Source organism: Marmota marmota, unplaced genomic scaffold (assembly GCF_001458135.2).
Source record: "Marmota marmota marmota unplaced genomic scaffold, marMar, whole genome shotgun sequence".
In the NCBI taxonomy this organism is placed as follows: domain Eukaryota; kingdom Metazoa; phylum Chordata; class Mammalia; order Rodentia; family Sciuridae; genus Marmota; species Marmota marmota.
Genome location: NW_026000093.1, coordinates 20,984,304 through 20,999,045, shown reverse-complemented (window position 1 = coordinate 20,999,045; position 14,742 = coordinate 20,984,304). Strand labels below are relative to the sequence as shown.

Sequence of the window (14,742 nt, the reverse complement as noted above, 5' to 3'; positions counted from 1 at the left end):
CTTTTAAAGAGGTAGAACAAAGAAAATCTTTTTGCTTTAATAAGTGCTAGGAAGGGAGCTACTGTCCCTGTGTTTGTGCCCAGGTAGAGTGGGGTTGGTCAGCACATACAGGACTCACCGTAGAGCAGTGCACCTAGTAACTCAGCATGGACAATTGTAAAGTTGTAGTTTGTCAGCCATTCAACATACAGTTGTGACCTTGGCATTTTTCTAGTAGGGTTTGTATGTTTAAACTTTATGCTTTTTAGATCACTTATGAAAAAAAACAAAAAACACAAATTATAGTAAGTAAGCTCTACTATTTCCTTATTTTTTCTAATTGTATCCATCCTTTTTATTCTCTTCATACTTATTTCCTAGAAATTAAATATAAAACTCAATTATTTACACCTTCTAGCATACTTAAGTTGGAAAGAATAAGAGGAAATATGGATGCAGTGTTTGACAGAGTATTTAACCTTCCATTTCACTAGATGTGCCTTGAAATAAAGAATCACAACAGAGAGTAAGAAACTGTCATGAGCAAACATGTCCTGTGTCCCTGGGTCCTGAATAGCAATGCCCTACATTTAATTCTTTGGTGTTCCAGTTCCTTACAAGAATATTTACACAGATGTAGTAGGCCTTCTGCTTGACTTAAGTAAAATGAGACCCACTAAAAGGAACCCCAATATAGACATTCATAATTATGAAATAGGTAATATTAGGGATAACTCTCTGCATTGGGTAGGAATCTGCTGGACAGCTTTGTTTAAATGGAGGAGCTTCCTAAATGACTTAGGTGCATGCTTATACATACCTACTTAGCAGAGACGTTGAATGTAGACCAAATGGAAATGGAAAATCTTGAGGGATCACAGCCAACATCAGAAAATTCTGAAAATATAAGCCACTGGGTTATATTTATATAAATTGTATTTAATTTAACTGTTAGGCATGTCCTTGTTGTGCAAAGCAAGATGTATGTATGTACAGAATTCATTTCTAATCCTACCACTTCACAGTGACTTCATAATAATTCATGGCAGAAAGCAATACCTGAGTGCTATATCCAATTGAAACTGTGGAGGGTAATCTTTTAACAAATTGCTGAAAGTAAAATTTTACCAAAAATCAAAATTTACATTGTATGTCAGTCTCTCTCTTTTTCTCTCTCTTGTGGCAATTTTGTGGCATGGTGAGTGTACTTGGTTGCTTTGGGGCTAGCTATTCAACCCACAAAATTTGTACTGAAGATTGTGTGGTAGAAACGTGGTCGTCTTCTTAAAATGGTCTAAGAAGTAACCAAATTATAAGGCTTTTTTTTCCTGAATTGATATATTCTTTTCAGTGTTAGATAGTTATAACAGATGAATATCAAGATTATTGTAAAACAGATTACGTTAACTTCAATGATTTTTGTTAAATTTGTGCATTATCTTGAAAATGGAACATCTGACCATCTAAAGGTTCAAATAAACCAATTACACATCACTAGTATTTGGACTTTTATTATTTCAGTTTTGTTCAGCCTTTTTTTCCTCTGAAAAGATTTTTTTTTTTTTTTTTTTAATTTATTTTACAGTAGAATGCATTTTGACATATAGTACACAAATGGAACACAGCTTCTCATTCCTCTGGCTGTACATGGTTCAGAGTCACTCCACTTGTGTAATCATACATGTGTATAGAGTAATAATGTCTGTCTCTTTCTACTGTCCTTCCCATCCCCACAACCCCCTACTCCCCTAACTCCCCTAACTTCCCTGCACACAAACTAAAGTTCCTTTTTTCTTCCCTATCCCCATGCCCCACTATGGATCACCATCCACTTATCAGAGATAACATTTGGCTTTTTAATTTTGGGGGATTAGCTTATTTCACTTAGCATAATATTCTCTAATTCCATCCATTTACCTGCAAATGCCATAATTTCATTCTTCTTTAAGATTGAGTAATATTCCATTGTGTATATGTACCACATTTTCTTCATCCATTTATCTACTGAAGGGCATCTAGGTTGGTTCCATAGTTTAGCTATTGTGAATTGAGCTGCTATAAACACTGATGGGGCTGCATCACTATAGTATGCTGATTTTAAGTCCTTTGGGCATAAACTGAGGAGTGGGATAGCTGGATCAAATGGTGGATCCTTTCCAAGTTGAAAAGATTCTTCTGATTGCCTTTTACTTCTTGTTGTCCTAAACACTAAAGTAATACTACTTATACAGTGAGAAACAAAACTGAGGGAAAACAGCATGGGATGATGAATTGAATAGTGTGTCCTTTCTAGATTAATGTTCAGAAAGCACATTTAATATCTTAAATTTCATTTTAATATTTGTATTATAAAAATCAAAGGCAAATTGCTGTTTAGAGATATCATGTTTGCATTGTATTGTTTTCTAACATTTTTAAACAAATCATTGAAAAACTTTTTTTTTTTCCTGATAGACCATTTATACTATTTTCCCGTCATGCTGAAGATTTAAGAAAGAATACAATTTCAGGATACAAGCTGTTATTCTTTTTCATAAGAAGGACAATCTATTACAATGTATTAAGTTTATTGGTATTTTGAGTGCAAAGCAAATTTTTTTAAAATTATGTTTTATTATTGTCATGTGCTGTAACTTTTTAACATGCTGGTAGGAAAATACCATGAAACTTAATGAAATTTATGACCATTATTATTTCTTGTTCACCCCCACCCATTTTCCTTTTCCTAAACATGCATTCTGTTTCCCTGTTTGCCTACAGTACTGAGACAAGGATTGGCATTCAGTCAAATCTATCGTTTTTCCTTGTCTGATGGCACTCTTGTTGCTGCACAAACGAAGAGCAAACTCATCCGTTCTCAGACTACTAATGAGCCTCAGCTTGTAATATCTTTACATATGCTTCACAGGTAATCCTAATTCTAAGAACTCATTTTCTCTTCCCAGGTTGGAAGGAAATGTTACAAAAGCAACAAATCGTCATAGAGTTCTGTGGGTTTGTTTGGTATTTCTGTTCATCCATCCCAGTAATAGAAACTATAAAATTGTTATTAACAGTTGGCTAAAAACCAGCATAGTAGTACTATCCTTTGAATTTTAGCCTTAACACTAGTGAATTTTAAAACCTAGCTAGAAGAACATAAGGCTAGCTCTAGCTTTGCTCTCACATGACCAGCTTTTTACACTGGAGAAGGGAAATTGGTCCACTTCAGTATTGATGTAGGCAAGGCAGGCACATGGGAGCCAGTAGGACAACTCCTGATGTTGTGTGTTTTAAGTCTAAAACTTTCAAATGTATATACTTAGATTTGTTCTCACGCTTAATTTCTTAACATTAGACTTTAAATTAGAGAGTGACAAATGTTTTTATAATAAAGAAAATTGAATGTTGATTTTAAAATAAATGTCATAAACCATACTGTTTAAGAGCACACATTTAGGAAAATGATTAAGTTTCAAGTTAGATAAATATTTGGGTGTTATGTGAAACTTTATGAAGTACTATCAGAAGATATATAAGGTTGCTTGGGCTAAAGAGTCCCATTTTATTACATTTCTCAATTATTTGCTTTCTTATATAGGAATGAAAAAAATCAGGCAGCCCTGTTTGCCAACTGTTAATAAATCTGACCTCAAACTGAAACTATTTGAAAGTGATTACAGATGTGGCAAAGTTTACCCACCTAACTGAAGGCTGATGTTTGAGATTTGTGTGAGAGCTATTTTGTTTGGGTTTGTGAACAAGTTTGGTAACTCATAAGTGACTGCCAAGGCTGAAAATGAAAGTTCATGGTGCTCGGGAAATCATTACACTCAAAAAACCTGCTTTTAGTCATTAGTTAAGGGGTTAGCTTGGAGTTATCCAGAAGTGGGGAATAAAGTCACAAACTGTGGTCACTCTAGAATTCCCTCCTGTGTTTTCTGAAGACCTTGCTCTGATTCGCAGAGGGATTGGACAAGGTGACCTAATTCCAAACAGCTGCAGTAACTCTATTGACTCTGTAACTGGCAGTTTCTCCAACAGTTAGGAGCAAGGTTTTTCCCTCTAAGTTTGACGTCCATTTTGAGCCAAGTAATATATATCAGATCTCTCCAGGCTTATGGATGTACCTGTTGTTAGGAGGTATAATTTCTGGCAAAGAATTAAAGACAGCTATACTTGAATCATTTCTTTAAGTCAGTGTGAGCTCTCAGTTACATAAGAAAGATGTATTGTGTAATTGGAACTCCTCTAATGTCCTGTCTAGTACCTTCAATTTCAATATGGTAATAGTCAAATTTAAACATGCTCCCGCCATAAAACCACAGACATCTTAATGAGTTGCCTGAAAAACACCCCCTCTTGATCCAAAATTGTGCATGTTCAGTCTTGTTCATAATTGCACATGGTTTCATCCAAGTATTGTCTATCCAAAGAGGCCATCTCATTTATCAAAATTAATAACAATTTGCTAAGTATTTTTCCTTTTATCTTACCTTTCTTTCTTCATTCTACAGAGAACAGAATGTATGTGTAATGAATCCGGATCTGACTGGACAAGCGATGGGGAAGCCATTGAATCCAATTAGCTCTAGCAGCCCTGCCCATCAGGCCATGTGCAGTGGGAACCCAGGTCAGGACATGACCCTCAGTAGCAATATAAATTTTCCCATGAATGGCCCAAAGGAACAAATGGGCATGCCCATGGGCAGGTTTGGTGGTTCTGGGGGAATGAACCATGTGTCAGGAATGCAAGCAACCACTCCTCAGGGTAGTAACTATGCACTCAAAATGAACAGTCCCTCTCAAAGCAGCCCTGGCATGAATCCAGGACAGCCCAACTCCATGCTTTCACCAAGGCATCGCATGAGTCCTGGAGTGGCTGGCAGTCCTCGCATCCCACCCAGTCAGTTCTCCCCTGCAGGAAGCTTGCATTCCCCTGTGGGAGTTTGCAGCAGCACAGGAAATAGCCATAGTTATACCAACAGTTCCCTCAATGCACTTCAGGCCCTCAGCGAGGGGCATGGGGTCTCATTAGGGTCATCGTTGGCTTCACCGGACCTAAAAATAGGCAATTTGCAAAACTCCCCAGTTAATATGAATCCTCCCCCACTCAGCAAGATGGGAAGCTTGGACTCCAAAGACTGTTTTGGACTTTATGGGGAGCCATCAGAAGGTACAACTGGACAAGCAGAGAGCAGCTGCCATCCTGGAGAGCAAAAGGAGACAAATGATTCCAGCATGCCCCCAACCACAAGTGGGGAGAGAGCCGAGGGACAGAATAGGCTGCATGACAGCAAAGGGCAGACCAAACTCCTGCAGCTGCTGACCACCAAGTCTGACCAGATGGAGCCCTCACCCTTACCCAGCTCGTTGTCGGACACAAACAAGGACTCCACAGGGAGCTTGCCTGGATCTGGGTCTACACATGGGACCTCACTCAAGGAAAAGCATAAAATTTTGCACAGACTCTTGCAGGACAGCAGTTCCCCTGTGGACTTGGCCAAGTTAACAGCAGAAGCCACAGGCAAAGAGCTGAGCCAGGAGTCCAGCAGCACAGCTCCTGGGTCAGAAGTGACTGTTAAACAAGAGCCAGTGAGCCCCAAGAAGAAAGAGAATGCACTACTTCGATATTTGCTAGATAAAGATGATACTAAAGATATTGGTTTACCAGAAATAACCCCCAAACTTGAGCGACTGGATAGTAAGACAGACCCTGCTGGTAATACAAAACTAATAGCTATGAAAACTGAGAAGGAGGACATGAGCTTTGAGCCCAGTGACCAGGTGAGTGTCGAAATATCTTTTCCCCAGGTACACTAATCTGGATCCATCAAGGATTTTTCTCCACAGAGGCATTTGGAGGCCTCCGGTGATTCAGTAAAAATAAGCCGTCTTCTTTATGCTTCTTACCTTGAAACAGACTTAATTTGCACTGAAGCTGCATTCCCCTAGCAAGGAATGGTCCTGTTACAGGTCTGGGTTAGCAGGCCACAGTCTCATGGCAAACTTGAATGGCTGTGACTCTGCCATGATAGTGCAAAGCAGCTGAAGATACTGTGTAGACAAACAGTGCAGCTGTGCTCCAGAAAACTTGATTTATAAGGTACAGAGTTTTTATAGGGCACAAAAGATTTTGTGTGTGTGCCCACTTTAAAAAAAAAAAAAAAAAAAAGTAGGCCCTTAAAAACAGCAGGGATGGGTAGGATTCAGCCCACAGGTAAGCTGTAGTTTGCTGACCCCAAATTTGGAGATAATCACTTCCTCCCAACTGGGCCTTGTCAGAGCAGGTTTAATTGCATTGTCTCTTAATTACCTTTGTTTCTTTAAGGTCAGAATTTAACTGATTTTCAAACCCAATGAAGATGATTCTGCCTCTCTTTCTTCTCAACCAACACTTGTGATTAATATAGAATTTCTTAGACCATTGATATAAAAAGTATCAGAGAAAATGGGTGGTAGGGGAGGAGAGATAAAGATTCACTTAGTGTTGCCATCCCTGAACCATCATATATCAATTCAAAATTAAAATAATAGGTTACATTCCCTGTTGTTCGATCTGAAAAATTAATGCCCTGAAAAAGATACCCAAGGTGATATTCAAAGTCATTCTTTTTTTTAATTGACAAAAATTATCTATATTTGTGGTATACAAATTTTAAAATATGTATACATTGTGGAATGGCTAAATCAAGCTAATAACATGTGCATTACCTCAGACACTGATTTTTTTTTTATACTGCAAATGCTTAAAATCTACTTTCAACAGTTTTCAGGTATGCATTTCTTATTAACTATAGGCAGCATGTTGTACAATAAATCTGATAAATTCATTCCTCCTATTTGAAATTTCGTATCCTTTCCAAATATATCAATCCACTTCACTCAAAATCATTCTTAATAGGACTCTTAAGCTGATATTGGCATCATAGCAAAAAAGTAAAACATTTGTTTTTCTTGAAGAAAAAAAAAAAAGATGGATTATGAGCAGCCATAATGGTTTGACATCAGGCATTCCTGGGTATCACTGACAGAATGAGGCTTAAATAATCCAAGACTTACCCTGGGCCTTTGGCCCTTAATCCCTTGACATGCTCTGTAGTCACATCTTTATTATGAAGTCATAATTGGTTAAGAAGTGAAGAAGCTGCAAAGGTCTCCCCACTTAAAACAGCTCACAAGTTTGTCCTTAAAATTAGTTTTTCAAGTAGATAATTTATGTGTTCCCGTCTTTGGGGACTAAGAGTGGATGGGACAAGAAGAGCTACATGCTCTTGCTATGACTTGAACTCAGCTGAGTCAACAGAAGCTGTCCGAGATGGGCTGGAATTGAGAGCTGCCGTAAGGAACACTGAGGCCACAGCCCTTCTAGCTAGGCCAGCCAGTTGTAAGCACCGAGCTTCTTTCAACAGCTGGTATGATTCCTGGGGACGGAAAGAATTGTTCAAACTTTTGTTTGAACTTCACAGGGGAAACAGCAAAATTATGTAATCAGTAGGGAATTAATCCATAAACTCAGATGTTAATACAAGGTTCTACATCACAGCTGTTCTGTAATACTGTAAAATCATGGCTTTGGGGGAACCAGGATCTCAGCAATAGCGATGTCTTGCATAAAGTGAGGTGTCAAACATACTGACAGCTGTAAATGTTTTAATCTTTTGAGGTTTACTAAATGGAACTTCACAGAGGTAGTGGCAGTTCAGAGTGGCAGGCACAGACAGTGTCATTCAGATGTCTTGACACAAGCTAGAGGGAAAGATGTTGGCTCCTTAGGTTCACCTTAGCTTTATGTCTAATGTGGCCAGCCAGCCCCTCTCGCCATTCACAGAATTTGTTTCTATCTCAGGCCTTAGACCCCAGGGATTTGGAAAGCCAGGGAAGGGAACCACTATTTGGCATTTCTTTATTTACACATGGGATTGCCCTAACTTCAGACAAGGAAAGCGAAGTTTAAGGTCTTTAGTCACTTGCACTTTGTAATTATTATTTAGGAGGAACACTTTTCTAATCAGAACTGTCTCACCTGAGAAACATAAAGCCCAGAGTATAATCACAGATGTGCTATTTTGGGTGGAGTGAAAAGCAGAGTATGTACACACACACACACACACACACACACACACAGCAAGTATATTTTTCTTAATGAAAACCAGTCCCTGGTATCACCCTCCCTCTCCTCCCTCTTATAACTCACCAAAAAATACTGCTTTGCTGAGCAATTTTAACATCAAAAACATTGCAACTTGAAAAGTTACCACAGGAAGTATGCATTACCTAAATTTAGATCAAAGTTAGCATGAGAAAAAAACAATGATTCTTTCACCTCTGGCTCCCCTTCACCATTCCCAGATACTCATGAGTTCTATCTCCTGTCACCTTTCTTTCAAGAGAATACAATGAGTTATTTATTAAGATAAAACAGTTAGTGAGCCTGAATTACAATAAACTATCTTGTTGTGACTCAGAAAAAAGCCTTTTACTGAGTGTGTGTTTAACCTATTACTAACTTATTAAAGACAGGAAGTACTTCACTAGTGCTGTTATACCTAAAATAGCATTTTTTACTGGGTAGAATATTTAAACAAGATATGTGTCTATGGCATTTCCTAACCAACAGGAAACAGAAACAGTGACAGAAAAATTTCCAATATGTTTACTGACTTAAGTCATATGTTATTTACACAATGGAGCACAGTTGATACCTAGCCAAATGATACTCTTGTGTCCTTTCTAATGTTACTCAGACTCTTATGATCAGGATTTGGAAACAGTCTAAAGAGAATTCCTTCTTATATTTGACGCCTTTAGAGAGAGAGGCAAACCATGCTTTAGCTCGTGTCCTGGAAAGTTCCCTCCAAATATGGTAGAATTGTATTATTATTTATTAACAATTTTGTATTAGGCAATTGTGATATTACACTTTTATTTAAAATATTTGGCAAAGCTACTTTGTAATTTATTAGAATACTCATGCTACTAAAATACATGTGCTCTTTATATTTTCTTTAGAGAAAAGTTGATTGGATACACAAAAAAAATCATAAAACCAGAAAAATGAAAAATTTAAGAAATCAAGTCTATTTTTCATTTTGTAGAACTTTTATAAAAATCTTTCTGACTCATTTTCTGCCTGAAATAGTTTAAACTAACTACTCAAATTGATGTGGCTAATTTGAGCATTCAAATAGATGCCTAAGCAAAACTTTGAAGTATCTTGGCAAAGCAGTTTAAAGGAAGGCATTAATCTTTTTGTCTTGCAAAGAAATTGTGCCTAACAAAGTAGATAGGGACAAGAACTTTTGATGAGAATTAAAGTTAAAGAATCAGAAAGTTCGTGTAATAAAATTCACCCCTTTTAGAACTTATGTAAACACAGAAGAAAATGCTATGGTAATTGAATTGTACTGTTAACCAGCCTTAAGGGTACAGATATGCTGAGCTTTACCTCCTTGACGAATTTTTAAAGTAATCTTATAACAAATTAATATTAAAAGTGCACTGCCATAATTTATAAGGAATAAACATAGGCAAAGCAAAATTATCTCTAGTAGGGATAATTTCACAATGCATTTTCACATGGCAAGCTGAATGAATTCAAACATTTTCTACAGTTATGAGTCTCCGTAGAACTAATTCCTTTTGATATGCAACCCCAAGAAAATCCCACATGCTTTTTTATTGATACATTATAATTATACATAATAGTGGGATTCATTATGCCATATTTGTACATACATAACATAATTTGACCAACCTCATTCCCCAGCACATTCCTTTGCCTTCCACTCTGCATAAGGTTTGTGTTTGTTTTGGGCAGTGATAGGATTGAACCTGGGGCCTCAGGCATGCCAAGCAAGAACCCTGCTGAGCCAGATCCTTACCCTTTGCATAGCTTTCTAAAGACAAATGTGTTTAGTTGTTAGAGTTAGACTGGTCCACAGTTAAATTATTAACTCTTGCCAAGGATCGAACCCAGGGCCTTGAGCACAAGCCGTCTACCCCAGCCCTAAGTTAACTTTTAAAATGGCAGAGATCAAAATTTGAAAATCAATTTAATTTTAATAAATATATTTTTTAAATATAAATCAAGGCTGGAGGATATGAGTCCGTGGTAGAGTACTTTCTTAGCTTGTACAAGTCCTGAGGTTTCAGCACCACAAAAATAAATAAAATTTAGCCGGGTGCAGTGGCACATGCCTGTAATTCAGGAGGCTGAAGTAGGAGAAACACAAATTCCAGGCCAGCCTTAACAACTTAGTGAGACCCTGTCTCAAAACGTAAAATAAAAAGGGCTGGGGATGTAGCTGAGTGGTTAAGCACACCTGGGTCCAATACCTGGTACCAAAATAAATAAATAAGTAAAATTTAAAGATTTTAATTATTTAGAAATTAGTTGAAATAAGTTGATTTAAATCACCAAATTATATTTTAATATATATATATGTGTGTATGACATTATACTTATATTAAACTCATTATTTTAGACATAGAAGTAGATCATAAAAGAAGACCTACAAATTCTATCATTAGAATTCCTTGAAACTGTGATTTTGTTATTCTATTTGAGATGGTTTATAATACAGTTTTCTTTGTGGGAAAGAGAAGATGGTAGAAAGGAAAGGTGGAAGTCTAGGCCCAGACTGTTGTTAATGTATTTTGCATAGACCTTCTTTTACATATCTGGGACTGGGGGCAAATATATGTGCATCCATTGGGAAAAATAATAGACTTTATTTCTATTATTATTTTCATAAACCTATTTGTTTCGGATGCTTTTCATTAAAGGCAATCTGCAAAGCTTTCTCAAGAGGCAGTTTATCACTTATGACAGCCCATCTCCCTCACTGCCACACATTGTGTTTCAAGAGCCACTTTTTAAAAAAATATTTATTTTTTAATTATAGGTGGATACGATATCTTTATTTTACTTATGTGCTGAGGATTGAAGCCAGTGCCTCACGCATGTTAGGTGAGCACTCTTATCTCTGAGCCACAACCCCAGTCCTCAAGAGCCACTTTTTAAAAATACTTTTAACAAGACAGGATTGTAGGGAAACTTTGTTCCACAGAACCAGAGGTACATGGCACAGGTTATCAGAGCCTCTTTCTGATCTCACTATTTTTATAACAAATGATAAGAATGTTTACTACATGTTCTTATGGAACTTTTTTTTTTTTTTTGATGAAATTATAGGATTTTCCTGAGAAAATTTAGTTGATCCTGGGAAGATTATTTTTTAATTAAGTGTTAATGTAATAAAAGGAACTCATCTTGTTGAATGAGTGCACAACTACTTGCAGGCACTGTCCTTGGAGGGTAATGAATGTACAGAAAGTATTAATTCATTCATACCTATGTATTTGGCAAATCATAATAAAGATAGATTTATAGTGAGATCACTTTACATATGTGTGAGTTTTGGCCACCATTCAGCTCAATGAGTGTATGCCCCAGCTGAGTGATTACCAGGTGGGTGACTTAAGTTTGCTGGGGTTTGGTTCCCTTGTGGCTTTAATAGCACGAACATGTTAACTACAGGCTTTTTAAATGCAACATAGCCCCTACCTGAACTATTTCATTTGGGTCTTGGTCAAAGAAACAGTCATATCCTGCAACCCTGAAAGATGCTAACTTTGGATCTGACCCTTATCTAAGACATAACACTTTCATAGAGAGGAAATACCCCATTCTTTTGTTAAAAATGGGTGTCAAGAAATTGATCTTGTAATTTCTTTAACAGTACATTAAGTATTCCTTGGAAAATAGGTCTCTTAAGTTTATTGCTAAGCTAGTTGTTTCTGAGAAGAATCAAATAAAATGTGACCTCAGACTGTCCTTCATAACTTGAGAAAGATATCCAGTCAAAAGATATCTTATGTAGATATAACATTTGCCATAAATTGCAATGATCCTAGCAAATCCCAGGAGATAGAAATTGTATGTAGGATGAAGATATAATCCTTTCTGTTTATAAGTACAACTCATTATCACAACATGTATGGCATGTGTTTTGATTCATCAGTATAGAGGAAAAGGCTAGTCATGGTCAAGGATTCAAAGTCCATCCAGACTTTATAGAAGCTGCCTGACTTGCATTTCTCTCTACCTATCAAGAAAATCATTCTTGACCACTTTTTATCAATGGAAGGTAATCCTAGCCTTAACTCAGCTGATTTTACATGTAATTACAATCTAATATTAAATAATTCATATATAGATAGGTTTTAGTGAAAAGAATATCTATGAAATCAGTTTAATTTCTCAGAAGAAGAAAAGTACCGGGTATAAAACATTGGTAATGCTTGCCTTACTACTTTAATGTTGGTAATTGAAATTGAATTTAAAAGGAAGGAGCCCTAAGAAACATGTCTGTGGCTTCTGTAAAATCAAATTAATAAGTGCTGTGTTTGGGAGTGACCAGTTTTTATCTTGCTTCCCTACATTTTGTCACCTAAACTGGTGAATGACAGAGAAAGCCACTGTCATTCAAAACTGAAAGTGCAAGCAGGAAAAAGTATCACTTAAATTGAAAGAGCAATGCCTAGCTAGTTCATAGTTACTTCACGTTTCTTTTGCAACTGCTTCCCACCTGCCCCACCCTTACTTGGGTAGAAAGTTCTAAATAGAAATGACCATTTTCTAAATACTGATTTACAGTGCAAATTTGGATCACATTTATATTAGTTTTTTGTTCTTATTATTTCTCTGGGAGACTTAACCACAAACCTTGTCCTAAACTGTAAGTTATTTAGTCCACTCATAATTAATTGGAAATATATATTCTCATAGATTATTAACATTAAAAAAGAGGGAATTTGGGGCTGGGGATATGGCTCAAGTGGTAGTGTGCTCACCTAGCATGCATGATGCACTGGGTTTGATTCTCAGCGCCACATTAAAAAAATAAAATAAAAATATTGTGTCCACCTAAAACTAAAAAATAAATATTAAAATAAGAGGGAATTCATAAATTGCCAATGAATCACAATGTGGTAAGAGATCTTTCTAATTCAGCCATCTCTCTCTTTCTAGATGAGGGAATTCAGGACTGAGAGATTAAATTATTTGTCCTTTATTAATTTATTTATTTTTTTTTAATTTTTTAATTTTTTATTGTTGGCTGTTCAAAACATTACATAGTTCTTGATATATCATATTTCACACTTTGATTCAAGTGGGTTATGAGCTCCCATTTTTACCCCATATACAGATTGCAGAATCACATCAGTTACACATCCATTGAGTTACATATTGCCATACTAGTGTCTGTTGTGTTCTGCTGCCTTTCCTATCCTCTACTATCCCCCCTCCCCTCCCCTCCCCTCCCCTCTTCTCTCTCTGCCCCCTCTACTGTCATTCATTTGTCCCCCTTGTATTATTTTTCCCTTTCCCCTCACTTCCTCTTGTATGTACTTTTGTATAACCCTGAGGGTCTCCTTCCATTTCCATGCAATTTCCCTTCTCTCTCCCTTTCCCTCCCACCTCTCATCCCTGTTTAATGTTAATCTTCTTCTCATGCTCTTCGTCCCTACTCTGTTCTTAGTTACTCTCCTTATATCAAAGAAGACATTTGGCATTTGTTTTTTAGGGATTGGCTAGCTTCACTTAGCATAATCTGCTCTAATGCCATCCATTTCCCTGTAAATTCTATGATTTTGTCATTTTTTAATGCAGAGTAATACTCCATTGTGTATAAATGCCACATTTTTTTTATCCATTCGTCTATTGAAGGGCATCTAGGTTGGTTCCACAGTCTTGCTATTGTGAATTGTGCTGCTATGAACATCGATGTAGCAGTGTCCCTGTAGCATGCTCTTTTTAGGTCTTTAGGGAATAGACCAAGAAGGGGAATAGCTGGGTCAAATGGTGGCTCCATTCCCAGCTTTCCAAGAAATCTCCATACTGCTTTCCAAATTGGCTGCACCAATTTGCAGTCCCACCAGCAATGTACAAGTGTACCCTTTTCCCCACATCCTCGCCAGCACTTGTTGTTGTTTGACTTCATAATGGCTGCCAATCTAACTGGGGTGAGATGGTATCTTAGGGTGGTTTTGATTTGCATTTCTCTGACTGCTAGAGATGGTGAGCATTTTTTCATGTACTTGTTGATTGATTGTATGTCCTCCTCTGAGAAGTGTCTGTTCAGGTCCTTGGCCCATTTGTTGATTGGGTTGTTTGTTCTCTTATTGTCTAATTTTTTGAGTTCTTTGTATACTCTGGATATTAGGGCTCTATCTGAAGTGTGAGGAGTAAAGATTTGTTCCCAGGATGTAGGCTCTCTATTTACCTCTCTTATTGTTTCTTTTGCTGAGAAAAAACTTTTTAGTTTGAGTAAGTCCCATTTGTTGATTCTAGTTATTAACTTTTGTGCTATGGGTGTCCTATTGAGGAATTTGGAGCCCGACCCCACAGTATGTAGATCGTAGCCAACTTTTTCTTCTATCAGACGGCGTGTCTCTGATTTGATATCAAGCTCCTTGATCCATTTTGAATTAACTTTTGTGCATGGCGAGAGAAAGGGATTCAGTTTCATTTTTTTGCATATGGATTTCCAGTTTTCCCAGCACCATTTGTTGAAGATGCTATCCTTCCTCCATTGCATGCTTTTAGCCCCTTTATCAAATATAAGGTAGTTGTAGTTTTGTGGATTGGTTTCTGTGTCCTCTATTCTGTACCATTGGTCCACCCGCCTGTTTATTAATTTATTTTTTAAAAAGACAATGAGTTACCTATTAGGCCTGATATTCACGTACACTTGTGTCTTCTCTTTGGCCAAGGTA

The 14,742-nt window shown here is 37.0% G+C and overlaps 1 protein-coding gene across 12 annotated transcripts in view; it reads left to right on the top strand.

Annotated features, from left to right (window-relative positions):
• Positions 1–14,742, top strand: part of Ncoa2 (nuclear receptor coactivator 2) — a 176,052-nt gene that overhangs the window by 127,439 nt on the left and 33,871 nt on the right. For all 12 annotated transcript variants that reach the window (XM_048783036.1, XM_048783035.1, XM_048783031.1 and 9 more), the window contains 2 exons: positions 2,740–2,887; positions 4,476–5,745. In XM_048783036.1, the coding sequence (XP_048638993.1) occupies positions 2,740–2,887; positions 4,476–5,745 (1,418 nt within the window). The remainder of the gene's footprint in view (positions 1–2,739; positions 2,888–4,475; positions 5,746–14,742) is intronic.